Source organism: Haplochromis burtoni, unplaced genomic scaffold, assembly GCF_018398535.1.
Source record: "Haplochromis burtoni strain Fernald_Lab_line unplaced genomic scaffold, NCSU_Asbu1 Contig_459, whole genome shotgun sequence".
Classification (NCBI taxonomy): Eukaryota; Metazoa; Chordata; class Actinopteri; order Cichliformes; family Cichlidae; genus Haplochromis; species Haplochromis burtoni.
The window spans coordinates 230,328-250,713 of NW_024582820.1; the positions used below are offsets into that span (position 1 = coordinate 230,328).

General features: G+C 48.1%; 2 protein-coding genes across 14 annotated transcripts in view; both read left to right on the top strand.

Annotated features, from left to right (window-relative positions):
• rtn4a (reticulon 4a) overlaps positions 1 to 10,781 on the top strand; it is a 32,078-nt gene extending 21,297 nt beyond the window's left edge. For 12 of the 13 annotated variants that reach the window (XM_014341192.2, XM_014341193.2, XM_005945811.3 and 9 more), the window contains 6 exons: positions 5,256 to 5,463; positions 7,322 to 7,460; positions 8,165 to 8,234; positions 8,530 to 8,576; positions 8,778 to 8,836; positions 9,625 to 10,781. In XM_014341192.2, coding sequence (XP_014196678.1) covers positions 5,256 to 5,463; positions 7,322 to 7,460; positions 8,165 to 8,234; positions 8,530 to 8,576; positions 8,778 to 8,836; positions 9,625 to 9,667 — 566 coding nt within the window. In that variant the 3' untranslated portion in view covers positions 9,668 to 10,781. Of the gene's footprint in view, positions 1 to 59; positions 1,390 to 5,255; positions 5,464 to 7,321; positions 7,461 to 8,164; positions 8,235 to 8,529; positions 8,577 to 8,777; positions 8,837 to 9,624 lie in introns of those variants that run through there. The other variant, XM_005945820.3, reaches the window with a different exon arrangement.
• A 1,461-nt stretch (positions 10,782 to 12,242) lies between these two features.
• Positions 12,243 to 18,706, top strand: LOC121812183 (echinoderm microtubule-associated protein-like 6). Its single transcript, XM_042213602.1, has 11 exons — positions 12,243 to 12,996; positions 13,079 to 13,287; positions 13,376 to 13,533; positions 13,878 to 13,992; positions 14,081 to 14,269; positions 14,413 to 14,585; positions 14,655 to 14,817; positions 15,656 to 15,759; positions 15,860 to 16,013; positions 16,285 to 16,385; positions 16,966 to 18,706. Exons 1-11 carry the CDS (start codon positions 12,855 to 12,857, stop codon positions 16,988 to 16,990), a joined length of 1,533 nt encoding a protein of 510 aa, XP_042069536.1. The 5' UTR covers positions 12,243 to 12,854; the 3' UTR covers positions 16,991 to 18,706.
• The last annotated feature ends 1,680 nt before the right edge of the window (positions 18,707 to 20,386 follow it).

Below are 20,386 nucleotides of genomic sequence, written 5' to 3' on the forward strand. Positions count from 1 at the left end.
TTAATAACAGATATGATTCAATGCAGAGAGGTCTGTTAACACATCGTGAGTTTATAAACCGCCAGCTCAACCTGTAATTATGCAGAATAAATTATTCGCAGAGTTTATAGTGGCGTAAACGCAGAGCCCCTGTTTTGTTCTGATGCCGGGCTGGCGGCTGTTTGAACCCTCGCAGGTATCCACCGCGGTGTGACGACCTTACATCGATCAGATTACGATGAAGAAAACAAAGCCTGCGTTGTGATGGATGACAGAAGTGCGATTTGCTGGCAGGTGAACATCAGACTGGTTGCAGCAGGTGAACTCAGTCGTTGGTCTGATCGTCTTACCTGAGGCTCGACGGCGAGCCGGGTCTGCTGGTGGCTTTTCCAGTCTCACTGGTTTGTGAGCGTCTGCAGCAGATCAACCCTGAGGACGAGCGTGCTGTCCCTGTCAGACGCATCAGCATGTTTCAGATGCTCAAACTTCCTTTCGTGGTTTCTAGAGCAGTTCGCCATCCGCACCGTGTCGCTCAGTCGCCTTCACCATGATTTGAGCTTTCAGGATGTTTGATCGTCTGACTCTGGAGCTTCGCTCTGTCGGTTTCTCGATGATAAAGACGCCGTTAAAGCAGCCGCTCTCCTTCAGCACGCCGTCCATCAGTAACGTATGAACAAACGAACTGCAGCTCTCCCAGCATGCACCGGTGCAGGGATTGCTACTGAACATGAGCTGATGTACCATCTGTTGGATTCCTCACCGTTCAGTCTTCTTCTGTCCTCTGCAGCTGCGTCGGTCCTTCCACAGCCTTGTGACACGCTGCCTCCTCCTCTTCCTCCTGTGGCGACCATCCTTGTTAGGAAGCCTGTTGCTCCTTTCACACCGACCTCTGCTTCCTTAGTTTGAGTCGTGGAGGTTTCATTGCACTGACCTGCAGTCAGCTTCAGGCAGGGTTGTTTGAATGACTGCATGAAGTGTGGAGTCTTCCTCACTGCTGGACGGAGACAGGCCTTCCTCGTTTCTCTTTCCTCATAAATTTGCTTTTTTCTTTGTATATTTTTGACGTTTTGGTCATGAATCTGGCCCCTCCCCTCCCCGTGACCGTATTTCCTGGTAAATTTGCCCGTTTTTTTGGTTTGCGTGATTTTGTTCGTCTTTAAATGTGAAAGTTTGAGTCTTTTCCTCACAAATGTGCAACTTTCATATTAAACATGAGGAACTTGACCTCCTGGTCCAGACCCTTGCTGCCTTCAGCGGGCAGGGGAGTGTCCCGGGTTTAAAGCGGACCCGTGCGGGCTCAACCTGTCCCAGCAGAGGTCCGTGAGTGAGACAGAGCCTAACTGCGCATGCCCGGCCCCCCTCCTCTGCCTCACCTCTCTCAGCGGAGCTTCAAGATGGATGCCAAATGTGGTTAGTGTGGCTCTGATCTTTTGTTTACCGTCTCTCCTGTCTCCATCCGCCGCTAGCGTCGCGTTTATGACCGGTTTGCCTTTGCATGAGCACCGAGAGCGGGGCTCCTTTCGAGGCGGGAAAGGCTGTCGTTGAGTCGGGGAGGACTGAAGGCGCACCGGGCCGCCTGCGGGAGGTCATGCCGGACGGTTTGACGGCTCGTCCCCGCGAGGAGGCGAGCAGCCGGTGGGGACAGACGGAGAGCATCCCGGGGAGAAAAATTAAAACATTTAGGGGGGGACGGTATCCGTGTCAGAGAGGGGGGGGGGGATTAAAGCAGCGGCCGGGTTTAGGTCGCTGTGATGCGGGTCTATTTTTAGCCAGCCTCCATCGCTCCTAGCACGCCTGCTACCATATGTAGCCAGGCGGACACATTTGGATCCCAGACCCTCCTCCACCTCCTCCCGTCTGTCTCTTCTCATGTTATGTGCTCGGTCCGAGTCTTTACGACCGCACGGTAGGCGGTCTACCGGCTGCTAACGGCGTTAGCACCGAGGTAGCACGTTGAGCAGAGAGATAACTAGCTGTCGGCTAACGTAGCATCTGTCAGCCCACATGCAGCCTGTAAACGGGATGATTCGTCGGCCGGAGCCCGGCCCGCCTTTCTCGTGGCTCTGTGTAAATAACGGTGGGTCTCTGAAGGGGTTTGGAAGCTGTTATGATGGGCGTCAGTGCACGCACCATCAGAGCCAGTATAAAACACTAACGGGGAGTCCTGGTGTGAAGCTCACTGTGCGCAGTGTCCACAACACGAATGCAAACGAAATCATTTTATTTTTGATGAAACGTTTCTGCTCTGCGTTTCTGTTTAAAATGAATTGAACGACTCTTTCCTCTGACACAGTCTGATTACTCTGAGTTTGTCCTGCATGCATTAGCACACTTTCTACAGTCTGGTGCATTTACAGTAGTTTCTATACTGGTGTCCTTGGACAGGCAGTGTTAATGTTACATAAAGGAAAAATCACCCAAATTATTTTAACTGGACTCTAAGTTCAGCTTTAATTTATTTAAAGACAGGATTCGCTGTAAATAAAACCCAGGAGCAGACAGACTGTTTGCAGGGTGAATGCAGAGGTTGGACTCACTCGTGTTTCTGTCAGGAGCATGGAGACCGTAAAACATTTATGTCATCACACAAAAAGAAATGAAACGTGCACTGAAACAATCTGCTGTTAGGCTAACAGCCCTGGAACGCGTGGCCCGGGGAACCTGAGCGGTGCAGCTAAACAAGTTCATCCCGGCTGGATGGAGAGAACCTGACACCGGGGTGAGCGGCGTGACCACAGCGGCCGTCAGCTGTTAAGCCTTTCTGCTTCAGTGTTTGAAGCATCGTTTGGCTCTGCGCAGACTGGATCTGCAGTGTGTGGTTGGCTGTACTCAGCTGTGCGTCACAGAGTTTGGAAACATTGATGTCGTTTCATCGTTGCGATCAGAGCCTCCCGCTGCGTGCGGCGCTCCTTCAGTGCAGTCGCGACTGTTTTAAGCCGAGTTCACGTTTAAAACGTTTTCCTTCAGCTGAGAATCTAAAGCTCGCTCAGAGCAGACGTAGAGGACGGGAGAGCTCTGAGCATGACCACCTCCGGTCCAGGATTCAGCATCTGTTACCATGGTGATGGAGCTGGGATAGCAGCCATGTGCCGTCCTTTCATAAAGTGTTAATTATTGATTATTGGCTGGACTCGAGCTCGTAGCTGAAATGTGTTTAAACATTTTTACTGTTCCTAAATCAAGTTGTCACATATTCATCGTCATTATTTACGCTGTATCTGTTGCATATTTTAGTCTTTTGAGAAACTATTAAAGTGGGATTAGATGATTTTCATCCTCGTGACGTTTTCTTAACCTTAAATCTTTATTTCTGAGCGTTGCATTTAATCATCTGCTGGTTCAGCTTCTCAAACTTTTAACTGCTTCTGCTTCTTTCACACGTCTGACAGCAAACTGATTATCCTTAAGCTTCAGAAAGCAGACGGACATTTCACTCTTCTGGAGGAGTTATTGGGTTTTGTCTGTTGGCAGCAGGTAAAGCTGAGGCTCACCTGAGCGGAGCAGCAGGCAGACGTCTGGGATCTTTTCAGTTTTTCCGGTTTGCTTGCTTTCCTCTGATGAAATATAAAATTTCAGGGATAATGTTTGAACATTTGATGATACGGATTCATTTTCTGGAATATTTCGGCTCGTCGTCTCACTGTGAAGGATCCGTTTGCATTTTAAAGCTGCTTCCTTATCACAGAGCATGTTATCTGGTGACTCTGAATGGTGCCGTTTATTCTTTGGTGCTTTGTGGTGCGCTTGAACTCTTCTCCCTGACCTGCTGCAGTGAAACGTCTGCGAGCCTGCAGGAAACCCGGCGCTCTTTCACTTCTAATATTGTCCGCTGACCTGCCTGGAATTCCCTGATGAAATATAAGCGTGCTCGGAGCAGGTCATGAGCTCAGCTGTTGCTCAGGAGGAGCTGACCTCCCCGCTCGCCTTCTCAGCGCCCGTCAGAGAGGGGAGGACTTCCTGTCAGTCAGGAACCTGCAGATTTTTTATTTTAGTGTTTTAGTTTGATGCTGCTGCTGATTGTTTTCAGCAGTGATAATAAAACCTGTAAGAGTCTAACGTGAAGCTCAGCAGGGACAGAGCATTCGTTTTCTTTCACTCTGCAGCGCCATACCTGCAGCAGGTGTCAGGAGGCCACGCCCCCAAGCGGACACAAACATAAGCCATGTGCTTAGTAAGCGTAGCCGTTACACTCCACCAGACTCCATTCAGAAAAACGGGAATTTTACGTCACAGTGCACACGTTCATGCTTCTGCCACGACTCGAGTGTGTTTAAATTCACAGCTGAGTGACGTTTAACACACGAAACACATGAAGTTGGTGCTCTGCCAGCTCGCCGTGGCTCTGCCTGCACGCTGCAGGAAAACTCAGAGCGCCATTTAGGTGCACGGGGAGCGTGGGGGCGGAGCTCCAGGGGGAGCGCAGGTGAGACCTGCCTTAATGCAGCTCAGCGTCAGGCTGTCAGTATAAACGGTGATGTTGTACCCAGACGGAGCGCAGCGCTCTGAGGTTCTCGCTGTGTTCTGCATCATTTTTACCACAGACAGGTGAAAATGATCATCGTGTATATTTTCATGTGTCAGGCAGCTGTAACAGAGCTGACTACACCGGACGCCTGGCCCCAACCTCAGCGCTGAGCATGATGACGATGATGATGATGTGTGTCTTCAGTCATCGCTGCTGGAGGTAAAAGTGAATCAAAGTCCCAGAGAGACAGACAAGAGTCTGAGTCAGCTGCTGCAGGGTTTAAACTCTGTATGAGGCCGACTGAGCGTGACCTCTGACCCCTGGACGCTCCACTCTAAGATGATGTCATGCAGCGTCCATGTGAGAGGGCAGAAAATCTGGTTTCGGCTTCGCCCTGCAGGCGCTTTAAAGTCAGTGTGTTTCCTCCCGCTCGCGTCTGCTGACGGTCTCGTGGTCGCTGCTCTCTGATCTGTTTGTGCCGCTTGGACAAAAAGAAGGAAAATGATGCAAATCACCAACAAACAGGGAAGAAAAGCTGGAAGCTTGTTAGAGCTGCAGGAGGAAGGAAACGGTTGGGTTTGGTGTCAGGTCATGGGCGTCACACGCAGCTCAGTTTGATATCGAATCACCAGTGAAACTTTAATGTTTGTAGAGTCATAATAATGAAATCTGTGGTCATGATGAGTGTGGACATTCACCTTTGGAGCAGGAGGTCTGAGGGGAGAGCAGGACAGCATCACCGTGCAGATCGTTAGTTACAATATCTAACCACACAAACTGTTTCTTCTCCTGATGACGGTTTTTGCTGCAGTGGTGGATCTCCTCTACTGGCGTGATGTGAAGACCACGGGCGTGGTGTTCGGCGCCGCCCTGCTGCTGCTCCTCTCCCTGACGGTGTGCAGCATCGTGAGCGTGTGCTCCTACATCTGCCTGGCCCTGCTCTCAGTCACAATCTGCTTCAGGATATACAAAGGCATCCTGCAGGCCATCCAGAAGTCAGATGAGGGACACCCATTCAAGTGAGTACCGCCCGTCTGCAGAGTTGTCAGAGGTTGGAGTCCATAAAGTCCATAAAGTCGCCTCTACATTAGCAGAGTTTGATTATTTTTCCATGTTTTCTTGATAAATGTCTAAAAGTGTCAGACGGTGAGTCGTGTGTCCACGGGAGCTGCTGAGGGCAAATTAAGCTGGTTGGAGACCTGCAGCACCTCCCTGTAGCTCCTCCCAGCACCTCCCTGTAGCTCCTCCCAGCACCTCCCTGTAGTGAAGGACACACAGTGTCGACCCAGAGCTGCAGTAGATGCTCTGGCCTCTTCAGTTTTAGGGTCAAAGGTCATTAATAAAAACAACAAATCTGTTCTGAGCTGCTGGAAAAGCTCCAGCAGTTTCATCGGCACTGAGCTTCCATAAAATCTGTCTCGACGAGACAAAACGAAGCAGATCTTTGATCAAACAAAACAGGAAATAAAGGTTTGTTTTAAAATGCCAGGAAAATCCTCCTGAGGGGATTTAACCAGCAGGAGGAGAAACGGGAGGAGCTTTCAGCTGTGAGCGAGGAGGAGGTGAAGCTTCGGCATTCATAGATTGGAGTTGAATGACTTGGCAGGTGCAGAGCGGTGAGGGACGGGAGGTAAAACATTAAAAGCTGTGTCAAAGTTTGGGTCTGGAGCCGTGCGAGTCTCCGCTCGTCAGATTTCATCGGGAATTTAAACCCGGCCAATCCCGTTAGAGAAATCAACGACCTGATTAATCCTGATTATCAGCCGGAGCTCCAGCACTCTGCTGCCGCTCCTGTTACGTCAGGCCTCCATCAGAATCGCTCCTTTCTCACCGCAGCAGGGAAAGGTCAGAGGTCACGCTGAGCTCCTAGTCTCTTTGGTGGTTTGTTCCCTCAGACGGAGAAAAACCTTCTTACAGTGTTTCCTCCTCGCTGCGAACCTCAGGCGCAGATTAGCGTAAGCACAGAGGCGCGTTACGTCTGACTTCCTGCAGATTTGTTTGTTTTTACTCAGAGACGTGATCGTGCAGCGAACGCTCCATCTGTGCTCGATCAGCTTCACTGAGTATTCACAGCAGACGTGTCTGCACCTAAAAACACGACTTTCTAGATTTTGGAGTTTGCGTTGCTCACGCTGTCGATTTAAAAACAAACGTTGAAGTTTTAACCGTCAAAGCTGTGAACTTTGCAAAGTCGTGTGAAGGCAGATAAGTGATGGAGTAACCTGCGTGGAAACGTAACCATGCACAATGTGGATCAGCCGCCAACGGTCACTTCCTGTTACACATGTTTGGTTTCTGCTGCTGCAGTTGTCCAACATGCGCACACCTCCCAGGATAAACAGTCGATGGAGGCGGCACCAGTGCTGCTGCAGCTTCACCGCAGCAGCACTGGTGCCGCCTCCATCGACACGTTGTTAGGGAGGCGAACGCCGAGTTATTTATCGTGACGACGTGAAAACAGCCTGACTGACTCCATCAGTTTGTTCTTGAGCAGCGAGTTCGAGCGTCCACCATTCATACGACCAGAGAGCGTGACGTTTTTTTGATACAGAGACTGGTTTTACTGGTTTTGAAGTTGAACTTGGATGTTATATTTTTCTATAAAAATTCAAACTAATCATCGATATAAAAGAAAAATGTAGGAAAATATATTGTAAATGTCTTAAGTGGCACTAAAGTGGTTAAAATGTCGACAAGCCACGCCCCTAATAATGCATACGTGAAGCATTAATTAAGTTTAAAAGGGTGAGTCATAAATGTCTGGTATGAAGGGGAAAGGATCTATAGTGCCAAAACAGCGACTCACTGCTGCCTCTGCTGGACGCTAGAGGAACTGCAGCATATCTTTACAGTGTTGACCTCTGCTGTGCCCTGCAGGCAGTATCTGGACCAGGAGGTGGCGCTGTCTGAAGACATGGTCCACAAGTACAGCGACATGGTTCTGGCCAAGCTCAACAAGACCATCGGTGACCTGAGACGCGTGTTCCTGGTCGAGGACCTGGTCGACTCCATCAAGGTGAGTTTGAAGGCTCGTGTTTCTCTGTAAGTGTCCCGTAGCTCCGCCCACAGCTCCCCCCGCATAACGCGGGCGCTGCGTCCGCGTGCACACACGGGCCCGTGCTTTTTGAGGCTGTGTTAATGAGCAGCACCTGCACTGACTTACTGCGAGTGCAGGTCAGCGTTCAGGCGGCGCCGCAGCTGTCGGGGACTGTCGTCGCCTCGCTGAGCCCCTCCCACCCCCCGGCCTGCTGTCCAAATACAGATCTGCAGCTCAGCGGGCAGACGCGCCGCCGAGATTCCCTTAGAGGGTAAAAAAACTGATAGTTTTAATCCCCCCAGGAGCCGCTTCAAGCCTCAGGAATGTCTCACAGACAGGGTGCATTCTGGGATACCCCCGCTATTCTTCTGCCTCTGCTCCAACTTCCTGTTGTTGTCCCGAGTATTTCCCACCGCAGCAGCAGGTCACTAAATGTCACACGTGTTTCAGTGAGCCTGCAGCCTGAGATGGCACGCTTTAACTGCATCCGCTTACATCACAGCTTCACAAACACAGACTCCACCTCCTAACCTTTGACCCTTCAGTGTGTTAAACCACTGTTCCCTGATTCCTGTGAATATGAAATCAGAAAGAAAGTCACAGTTGAGCTGGATGAACCTTTAGTTTTATTCATGAAGTTCTCGAGCCTCCGCTGACTCGTCTCTTCTTCTTCTCTGCTTTAGTTCGCCGTGTTGATGTGGATCCTGACCTACGTCGGCGCCTTGTTCAACGGCCTCACTCTTCTTATTCTGGGTGAGTCACAGCGGGGGCGATGATGTCACCAGTCTTAGGGTGGAGGTCTGTGTGTTGTCTCCCTTTGACTCCATCTGGTGGAGATTTTAGGAACTTGCACTGGTCGATTTTGTCCGTCTTCATCAAATGACCAAAACGAAATCCTTTGGAGTCAAATCACAGATAAATGTGACGTTTGTTAAACAGGAAGTCGCGTTAAGATGAACTGCTTTAAAGTGCAGTTTGAGGTTCATTTACATAAAAATACTCGAGTAACACGAAGCACACTCAGCCGCCGCCTCTTCTCCTCCTGCAGGTGTGATCGCAGTCTTCAGCTGCCCGATCATCTATGAAAAGCACCAGGTGAGGGCTCATTTTACCCACAATGCACCATTCTGTCTGCAGGTTTGAGGGTGCTTGATGGACTGCTGGGAAATAAACCACAGCCAGTAAAGATGTTCTCTACTTGTTTTTATTATTTTACTGTTAAATACAGAAAGAACGTCGATGATAGAGATGATGGAGGTGCTCGTTCTAGTTTTAATGTGTGTGTGTGTGTTTCAGGCTCAGATCGACCATTACCTGGCTCTCGTCAACAACCAGATCAAAGATGTCGTTGGAAAGTAAGTGAGCAGCAAAACAGCAACTTCCTGTTGTCAAAGCCAACAAAGCCACTGTTTTTAAATTAAGTGTCTGCTGTGGTCGAACTCGCAGCGGGGGCCTCGCGGCTCGCGGCCGTGTTGTATTCTTGAAGACGTCGGTAGTTTCATGTCTAGGAGAAGCTGCAGAGCAGACTGAGACAAAAGTGCAGTTTTAAATCTAACCAATTAAACGTGAGCCCTCGGAGCTGCTGTCAGCTCACTGTTCATGATTATTGGAGTTGTGGATGCACTCGTCCACTATCTCCAGTTTTATTTCTGCTGATGTTGTCGTACCAATAAGACTGATGGTCACATGGTTTCTGCTGAAGGCGCGACTTAAACGTTTTTCTTAACTTTGTCAGATCAAATCCAACAAATACATCCAGGAATATTTCAGGCAGCAGGGCTGCTCTTAGTGAGGCTCACGTTAGTTTCCCAGCTCAGTCTCTGAGACTGACGGGAGAACGATGTAATCGGAGTACTCGGACACATCGATTCGCTCCCTCCAAACCCTTTGCTGACTTCCTCCGTGCTGTGAAGTAAAGAGTGAACTCCCCTCAGCTGCAGTCTGAATCAGCTGTGTGCCTCCTCCATGGGCTCAGTCTGTGCTGCGCTAAAGAGATTCCCACAGAATTATACACGAAACATTTAAACGTTTTTAACCTGATTGTTTCACGCCCAGACGCCTGATCTTTAACGGCGACTTTGATGTTTGCGTTTCTGTCTCGTTCTCGTGCTGACGGCTCGTCTGTTCTCTGATTCGTTCACAGGATCCAGGCGAAGGTGCCCGGGATGAAACGCAAGACAGAGTGACGGAAACAGGAAGTGGGAGTTGGATTCAGGAAGTCCTGAGCCAGATGATTTGATTGAAGGATGGGGGTGTGTGGGTGGGTGAGGGGAGACGGGGTGGATATGAAGGAAGGCTGGAGGAGGGGGAGGGGTTTGGCGTGGACGCAGCCCTTCCAACTGCATTTGTCAAAATAATAAAACATTTTTTTCCAGTTCAGAATTCCTTTTATGTTTTTGTTTTCTGGGAAAGTTGCAGCCGTGTGACGACTCCGAGGTCGGCGCGATGATTTTTCACGTCCCCCTCCCCCGTTTGATTTCTTTTTAAAGTCGAGTTTTGAAATGTTTGTTTCTGCGCTTGAAGAAACGCATTTGGATCTTGAGCGAACCCTCGCTCCCTCCACCCGGCGCGCTGTGGGAGGTCGGCTGCTCCTCGGCCGGGTTCGGGGGATCCGTTTTCTGTTTTTGACTTTAGGTTTTCCAGCTGAAGGGTTCGTTTTCGCGTCGGCTGCGGTCGACGAGCGCGAGCGGCCGGCGGCGCCTCTGTTTTTGTTTCTTTTGGTCTGAATATTCTCGCTGATTTTCGGTGTATTTTTGTGATTTCCTGTCGTGTCCCTGAAGCTTGGAGCTCGTTCCTCGGTACGCCGGTTTCGCCTCGATGTGACGAACGACGTCTTTGACTCCTGATGAGGCAGCGGGGGGAGGGAGGAGGGTCGTACTACCTTTTAAAATCTTCATCGCTTCTGAGTAACTCTAGTTAGAAACATCTAGAAATCTTTGCCGGACGATTTAAACACATTAATTACATAAAAGTCGTTATTTCCACGTCATCGCAGCCGTCTAGAGACGAACTCTGGAAGGAACGTTTACATTCATCAACATCAGAAAATATTTAAAAAGATTAAAAAGAACCATCCATGGGATTAAAGTAAGCATTCTGTCTGTGGAGCCGTCATCTTAATAAAGTTGCAACTTGATGTGACTTTTGGGAAACCTTCAAGCATTTGTTTGTTATGCAAGTATAATTGTGAATGATAAACTTCATACTTCAATTGTGACGATAAAAGCTTCCAGCCGGGAGCCGTGTTTGTGGAATGCATTGTGAGATGTAAACAATTATCAATAAAGCTTCTAGACGAAAGCCCCGCCTCCTCGTCTGTCCGTCACTTCCTGTTGCTTGTTAAATACGGAAGCCCGTTTATGCTCAAACGAGAGGAACAAAGGAAAGTAACTTTTAAAAAAAATGTAAAATTCCCAGCAGTTTGTGTTGAATGTAGAACTAAATGCACACAGGAGCATAAGAACAATATTTTTATACTCGTGAGAAATGAAGGTTCTTTGGTGATGAGCTGGATCAAGTTGCACTTTAAAAGTGTTTTAAATCATGACTAGAAATGAAGACAAACCCAGCCCATATTTATAAATACTCTGCAAATTTAATCTTTAATATTCATTCAGTCACAAAAAAAATTGTTATAATTATAAATTTGTTGTAATTTGCTGGATTATATTTGAATTGAAATTAAATATTCAAATAAAATAAACTGATGAACTTGTGATTCTGACTCATCAACATTAAGATGAACGTGGCAGAAATGAGCGTCCACAGCAGGTTGTGTGTGGGTGAGGCTGAAGCTGCTCCTGAACTGGCTCCTCCAACACTTTCAGGTTTGATGACTAAATGATTGATTACTGATTAAAGTTTTACATTTACAGGCTTTGTTTTTCTTACACATCGTTGGTTGCATAAAGTCATGTCCCGGATGATTCCCGTGTTTGTGGAAGAACGACTCCTGTGCTCTCTGAAGTCTGTTTCTGGGACAGACCTTGGATGAGCTCTGGTTGAGTCTAATGAAAACACTAGTCAGACCTGTCTGTGTGAAAGTGAAGAAAGTTTGTGCTCTTGCACGGGCTGAGTTATCACCACCTGAGACCAGGTGTGACTGCAGTCAGCAGACGGCTCACAGGAGAGAAAGAAACTTTGAACTCTTCGCAGGTTTAATCTGGATCAGATCAGGTCTGTTTTCCAGCTCGAGTCTCTCTGACGTCAGAGCTCGTCCTCCTCCCTCCTGCTGATGAAGAGTCTGTAAACCTGCATCATCCCCTCACCACTTTTACCCCCCATGTTTTTATTATCATGACTTCCTAATCAATCTTTCACTTCTATTCCTTATAATCCTTTATGCATATCATCCCCATTAATTACCTAAAATAAACTGGTGACCTGTCCAGGTGTACACCACCTCTCCCCCTCAGACAGCTGCGATAGGCTCCACCCTTCATGACTGTCCATGACATTTACACGGGGAGTGGATCCCTGATAAGAGCTCACGATAATGGACGATGATTAAGAAATGACTCAACGCAGGGAGGGTTCAGGAACAAATTATTGATAGGAGATTAAAAAACAGTAGATAAAGTGTTGGCAGGAGGTAAAGGGTCAAAAACTGCTGCGAGAGGAAAAGTAACTGTTAGCATTAACAGCTAATATATATACACACATATATACATTTTTAATCGTTTTTTTCAACAAAATGTTAACATTTATAAAAATAATATTTTTCTGATAAATGTTCAGAAATTTCATTAAATATTTAAAATATATTCATGTTATACAAAAGTTCTGTTTTTTTAATCAAAAACTTTAAAAGCTCTTCAAAATTCTACTTTTCCAGCAGTGCATCAGCATTAACACATTTTTCATATTGTCTCATATTCTTAATCATTGTTTTTTGCACACATTTAAATAAATATTTGTTCCTGGGTAACTTTGTATCAACAAACACAGGATAGTTTCACCACATTAAATGATTGAAGTGACTCATTTCTGACGACTGATGTTAGTTTGTTGGATTTTCCTCGATGATCGATCAATATGATGTTTCTGCTGCATGTTTGACGCTCGTCTCAAACTGAACTCATTCGATTTGTTTAACGAGTAGTTAAAGTACTCGAGTACCAAACGCAAACTCTTGTGCCATCGTGCTTTCCTGACCCGAACGCTCGGATTAAATAAATGGGGCGCGAGCGCTTTAGCGTGGCGGTGAAACAGCGTCTGGTTTTCAGGGTGTCTGTCGGCTGCACCGACCCCTCTGTGTCGCTGTCGTAGTTTATCCCTCTGTGGTCGTGCTGACGCTGCCTGTGGCTGTAACGGCGATAAACACTCGCTCGTCTCCACGCAGGAACGACCCCCTCGATCCACGTGTGGGACGCCATGGGCAAGCAGACGCTGTCCATCCTCCGCTGTCCGCACAGCAAAGGCGTCGGCTACGTGAACTTCAGCGCCACGGGAAAGCTGCTGCTGTCCGTCGGAGTGGACCCTGAACACACCATCACGGTGTGGCGCTGGCAGGAAGGTCAGAGACTTTCAGCGTGGTTTGATTCGCTTCCCTCTGTGGTGGCAGTAACCACGGTAACCACAGCGTGTCTCCTCTGCAGGATCTCGAGCGTGCGGGAAAGCCGGACACCCGGACCGGATCTTCGTGGTGGAGTTTCGGCCCGACTCGGACGCTCAGTTCGTGTCGGTGGGAATCAAACACGTGAAGTTCTGGACGCTGGCCGGCGGCGCGCTGATGTACAAGAAGGGCGTGGTGGGGACGCTGGAGGACGGCAGGATGCAGACGATGCTGTCTGTCGCCTTCGGTGCGGTGAGTTCGCCGCTTCGCCCCGGGGCCCCTCAGGAGCGTCGTCCAGTCGAAGCACGTAAGCTGACCGTGTCTGTGTTCACGTTTGCAGAATAACTTGACGTTCACAGGGGCCATTAACGGGGACGTGTACGTGTGGCGAGATCACTACCTGCTGCGGGTGGTGGCGAAGGCTCACACCGGGCCGGTCTTCACCATGTACACCACCCTGAGAGACGGACTCATCGTCACCGGTGGAAAGGAGAGGCCGTGAGTCACACGCCGACCGCTTCACCTGTCATCGAGAACCATCTTCATAATACAGATTTTATTAAAAGGATGTTTATATATGATGTCATGAAAAGGGACCAACCATGAGTTTGGAAGTTTTCTACTTCCTGAAAGCGCCAATTCTCTGTGGACGGCGTCGCCACAGAAACCGAGATCAGCTGATCTCTGTGTGATGGCCTCATTCGTGGTCCTCTGTTTAAGCTGTTTCAGACTGCAAGCTCCTTTGCAACCCAACCTCCTCTTTCGTGCTGTTTCTAGTTTTTCAGTTTTTGTTTTCTCCTTCGTGGAAAAAATGGAAAATAAAAACTTTGTTTGTGCGTCAGGACGAAGGAGGGCGGAGCAGTGAAGCTCTGGGATCAGGAGATGAAACGATGCCGAGCCTTCCAGCTGGAGACCGGGCAGCAGGTGGAGTGCGTGCGGTCGGTCTGCAGAGGCAAGGTGAGACCTCGACATCCTTTCCCCGCTCCTCCTCCTCCGCCATCACCCGTCCGTCTTCCTCATCGCCTCGGCCTCTCGTCTTCCTCAGGGTAAGATCCTGGTGGGGACGAAAGACGGCGAAATCATCGAGGTCGGGGAGAAGAACGCGGCGTCCAACCTGCTGCTGGACAGTCACGCTCGGGGGGGAATCTGGGGTCTGGGCGCTCATCCGGCCAAAGATCTCTGCATCACGGCGAGCGACGACGCCACCATCCGCCTGTGGGACCTCGCCGACAAGGTCAGTGATTGGAGTCCAGGCTCTTTAGGACGTAGGTGGTGGATGCTGGGGTGGAGGAGGGCTAGAAACAGCAGGCGCTGCTGCAGGTTTGCGTGATGTGGTGCAGCGAGGGCTGGTTAAAGAAATCTTCTCTCTCTGGTTAGAAACTGCTGAACAAAGTGTGCGTCGGCCACGCGGCTCGCTGCGTCAGCTACAGCGCAGACGGAGAGATGCTGGCGGTGGGGATGAAGAACGGCGAGTTCCTCCTCCTCCTCTCCAATTCGCTGAAGATGTGGGCGAAGAAGCGAGACCGCAGCGCCACCGTCCAGGACATCCGGTAAGAGAGCGAGCGCGGGAGCGAAGAATGAAAGCGCTGGATGTTTGTTTGACTGAACTCTGTGCGCAGCTTCAGTCCGGACCGGCGGCTGTTGGCGGTCGGCTCCGTGGAGAACACGGTGGACGTGTACGACGTGAGCGCAGGGCCGACGCTGAACCGGCTGGTTTACTGCAGCGACATCCCCGCCTTCGTCCTGCAGCTCGACTTCTCTGCTGACAGCTGCTACGTACAGGTACACCCACAGCTGGAGGTCTCTTCCTGTTAGACGGGGGCTCTTCCTTCCCACAGTCACCAGGTGCTGTGATACAACTGCTCTACATGTATATGTACACAAAAACAACACACCTACAAACCGGCATTCGTCCGCTCATACACACAAACACCCCCATAGACAACCAACCACCACACCACAACACCAAAAACCAACACTGAGCACACACACCATACACCACACAAACACAAAACACACACGACACACCACCCACCACACACAACAACCCCACCCACCAACACACAAACAAAACACACACAAACACTAGACAAACAACAACACCAACAAACGAGACCCAAACAATAACCACCAAACACCAAAAACACACCAACACCAACACCACGAACAAAACACAACACCACACACAGACAAAAACCCACCCACACACACACAACAAACAGCCAGCAACACACACAACACCACACCCTACAGAAACACAACACCGACACAGCACAGATAAAACCCACACACACACACACAGCACACACACACACACAGACACACACATAAACACAAACAACCCACAAACAACACAAGAACCACAATCACCCCATAAACAACAACAACACAACAGCACAACACACATCACAACAACAGACAACCAAAAACAGCAACAACACACACACAGACACACACACGCACAACACAACACACACACACACACACACACACACACGAGAACACACACACACACACACACAACAGAAAACACACTCACACAGACCCACCACAAGACAAAACACACATAGAGACACACACACTCGTTATGCTGACGCGTGCAGCACAATCTCACCTGCAGGTGTCCACCGGAGCTTATAAGCGGCAGGTGTTCGAGGTTCCTTCTGGAAAGCTGGTGAGCGACCCGATCGCCATCGACAGAATCACCTGGGCAACGTGGACCAGGTAACGCACAAACACGGCTCATGGTCGCCCGCTCGACCCCCGAGCTAACCCGACAACGAGCCGCGGCGCTGACTCGCTCTTTCTGTCATCTCTTCTTCAGCATCCTGGGAGACGAAGTTTTGGGGATTTGGCCTCGAAACGCCGACAAAGCTGACGTGAGCTGCGCGTGTGTGTCTCACGGCGGCCTGAACATCGTCACCGGCGACGACTTTGGATTGGTCAAACTGTTCGACTTCCCCTGCACAGAGAAGTTTGTGAGTTTGTGGCCACGTCTCATTTATTCAGTATTAGCTGTTCGGAGGTAGGAAAGGAAATAAATGAAGGAGTCGAGGAGTCGAGGGCTTCATGAGCACTAACGGAAAGAAACAAAGTCACAAGTTTGAAGTTAAACTTTTGACCTTTTGATCTCTGAGGATATCAAACTTCTGCAGCTGAGGGTGTTTGTAGGCTCAGGTTCAGTTTATTCTTTGTATCCAGGACTAAGTTGATTAAACGGACGCACGTTTGCTTCGTTTCCGTCTGCAGGCCAAACACAAGCGCTACCTCGGCCACTCGCCTCATGTGACCAACATCCGCTTCTCCCACGACGACAAATACGTGATCAGCACAGGAGGAGACGACTGCAGGTAACCCGATCACCGATCAATAACACAACCATGCACTCAGGAGAGATTAAACTAATAAAACTGTTTTTATTCTCTCTGACTACAAAGACGAGATGCTGCGACGGGCGCATGAACCTTGGTTTTCACACGTGTGTCTTTATTGATGGTTTCGGAGTCAAACGCCTTCTAAACAGATTCTTACAGCAGTTACAGTCTCACCTGTTTTCCACCTGTTTTTGCTGTGAGCCTGTAAATGTAATTCAAAGTGCTCGCTGTTAAAATATCTTCTAAGATTAGGAAAGTTATGACTTGTATCCAACACTTCTGTTCGTGTTTAAGAGATTTCAGGTAAAGTTTAAAAAGGGGCGGGCTTTACGTTTGCGTAATACCGATCTGCACCACAAGGTGGTGCAACAAGCCCATCGATGTTTTTTTAACCAGTTTAAACTTCGTGTTTAAAGCTGAGGAAACTGGGACTAAAAGGAAGTTAAAGCGCAGCGGTCGCAGGGGCAACGCTGCCCCCTGGTGGACAAAGTCTTTGTTACAGTTTGCAGAAGTTGTACAACACAAAGTTCCTTGAATGCCTGTTTGTGTGTTTCAGTGTGTTTGTGTGGAAATGTCTGTAAACACTCGGATCCACAGCGCCTTAAACAGACCACAAGTGGATCCAGAGGGAGTCGAACCCACAACCGGCCCGAGCCTCCAACGCCACGTGGGCCAGACTGCGACTAACCCTCCACGACGGACGGATGCATGGACATGAACACAAAGCCTCGGGAGAACCCGCGGACTCTATCAGCTGATGTTTACATGTTTGTCGTTTTCTTTTTTGGTCACATGGTGAAAAAAACATTAAAATTTGTGCAAACAGGTTCATAAAGTGAGGGAGCGCACAGCTGTAAACCAATCAAACGACAGACCCCTCCCTCACTTTGGTCAACCACACGCTCAGATTTGCACGTCAGTGCGCCCCCTGCAGGGCTCAGCGGGAACCTTCCTGATGAATCACATGACTCAGAGGATCCATCAGCTGGTATCTGACCAAAACCCACAGGATGACCTTGTTGGACGGTTTCTGCCACCTGCTGTTACCCATAAGGCCTTGCGTTGGGTCGTCGCAGTGGTTTGAACATTTAAGACATTCCAGTCGGCTCAAAGCTGCTGCTTCCACAAAACTGAGCAGAAATCAGAGTTTAAGGCAGCTCTAACTGAGCCGCGCTGAAGGTAATTAAAACGGCTTCAAACGAACGTACGGAGGCCCACAAGTGTCACACAAGAACTATTTCTCTAACATCTTCAGACGCAAACGGTAATCTGAAGATACTCGGTTACATTCAGGGGTTATTTTGGCAATAAGTCATTTACGATAAAATTCACACGCATCTGTCAAAGTTTCAAAGGAAACAGAAACTATAAAAAGAGACGTTAAAGTTAAATTAGGAGGAATAAACGCAAAGACACAAACGGCACAGCAAACGAAATTAAAATGTCATTAAATTAAAGAAAAAGAAAAGACTAAAAGATTTATTACATCGCTCTGTTTTCTTTTCTTTGAGGTGGATTCATTTTTATCTTCAAGTAAAACACAAAAGTCTTTGTTTATATAAAAACGAAACACCGACATGAAGCAAAATAAAAACTACGAGAAACAAAATGAAATCACCACGGGGGGGTCAAAGGTCATCCTGGTACATTGCTCTGGTTTCTGTTTGGTTTTGATGCAATCAGCATCTTATTACGTGTTGTTGAAATGAGCCGATTCGAGCGGGCGTTCTGGTCAAACTAAGATTTCTTTATGCAGAAAACAGAAACGTTAAACTGCTTTATAATAAAAAATAATCGAATGCAGTTTCATATTTACAGAAACTTTGCGAAGTTTGTCTGAAAAAACAAAAAGTCTCACGGTCACGTTTCATGTCAGCGCCTTCACTGCATCTGTGGTTGGACATCGTCACACTTAAGTGCCTTTCCGGATCTTTCTACCTGTGTTTGTTTCTTTTGGACGAGGTTCATATGCTCGATTTATTTGTTTTTAATCCATAATTGAACTCGTGTTTTCTTTTTTGTACTCTGTCTGGTGCTACACTGAGAATGTTCATCCAAAAATGGACGTTTAAAAAAAGAAGCTTTTTGCTTTGCTGCTGCTTTTTGTTTGAAAGACGTGAAACATCCAAAGCTTCGTGATCGCACCAACACGCAGGAAAAGATATTTGGAGACGTGTTCATGTTTCTCGGAGCGTGGACGAGTCTGTGTGTCGGATTATTAACGTGTAACTGTCGTGAAACGTGTCAAAGAGTCTGTGTGTGTAACCATGAACGAAAAAAAACCTGTGAGAAACCAACCGACTGCTGACTCGTTTATCACACCAACCAACAAGCACACACCAAGACGCCCAAACAACAGAAACAAACCAACCGACACACACACACACAACCACACACAAAACCCACACAGACACCAACCCACACAGAGCACCAACACACAGAACACACAACACACACACACACACACACACAGACCACACAACACACACACACACACGACACACACAGAAACAGAAACACAGCACACACACTACAAAACAACACAACAACACCAAAACGAAACAGACACACGCAACAAACCCCACAACACACACAGAGCAACAAGAACACACACACAGACACACACACACAGACAACCACACACACACACAGCACACACACACACACACACACACAGACAGCACACACACACACACACACACAGCACACACACAGCACACACACACACAACACACACACACAAGACAGAACACAACACAGCCCAACACAACAGACACACAGCACACAGACAGACAGCAACCCACAAAAAACAACACACTTACCAACATATGGTGTAGTCTACAGCTAATTGCATAAATTAGTATTGGTCATGTATCGCCTGCAGGGCTACTCAAGCCATTGAGGCCATTGTCTACGTCACTACCCTCAATGCCCTCAGGTATGTGTTCATCCAGCGCCCTCATTCATGCGGACTATGTAGCAGCAACTAGACTTTCCTGATTACAGTTCACATGCAATTGTCAAATTTGATCGTTGTAATTTAATGTACTGAAAAAAACCTCTTACAACGATGACTTCTTCATCTGATGTCATGTCACTCACAAATGAACCATCAGAAATTTGGGTGAGCTTTTTGACTGCAGTTGAGGAAGCCTTTATGCCCGCGTTCATCACACAAGGAATCGTCGTCCGATTGTATTTTGTCACAGTACGTGTTAATAGGACTCCAAGCTTCCGCTCGGAGGGGTGGGCGGGTGTTTTGGAAATGACAGTCTTCATTACAAAGCTTTCTTCGTTATGAATTAGCATACATGTTTTTATTGAACATTTGAAGAACCAGCAAAAAAACAGAAACTCTTGTAGTCAGACATAAAGTCAGAGATAGAAAAGACAAGGAGCAGGTGCATCTAGTACAGGTAGAGCTGCTGCAACACAGAGCCCAGCAGCCAGCAACAAATTCTGGATCCTTTGCTTTTAGTTAGCAGTTAGCATTAGCAGCACATCCCGCGTCCGATGTGAAAGGACTTTTATGCTGCGCACTGTGACTCACAGCAATGGTCCTGGGTCAGCCCTGACTTTGTGTTAAACTAATCCAGTGTGTGAATGTGTGTGTGAATGGGTGGATGACTGGATATGTAAAGCGCTTTGGGGTCCTTAGGGACTAGTAAAGTGCTATATAAATACAGGCCATTTAATCCTAAAGTAATAATGGTGTTCTAACCACTGACATACCACAACTTTATCCTTTCAACAGCTGCTGAAAGTAAGGGGACCTAGCTGCTATCGGATATTTATATAGAGATTACCCTTCAAGGACCTGCAGTTCAAAAAAGCTGCCCCTCCGACAGCCAAACCCATCTGTTCTCTGATTGGATTGTTTACATTTGTGATTGACATGACATTGACCAATCAGCTTAAAGGAAGAAAAATAGGGTCAAAATTCGTACTTGTAACTTGCAGGGGGTTTTTTTGGGCTA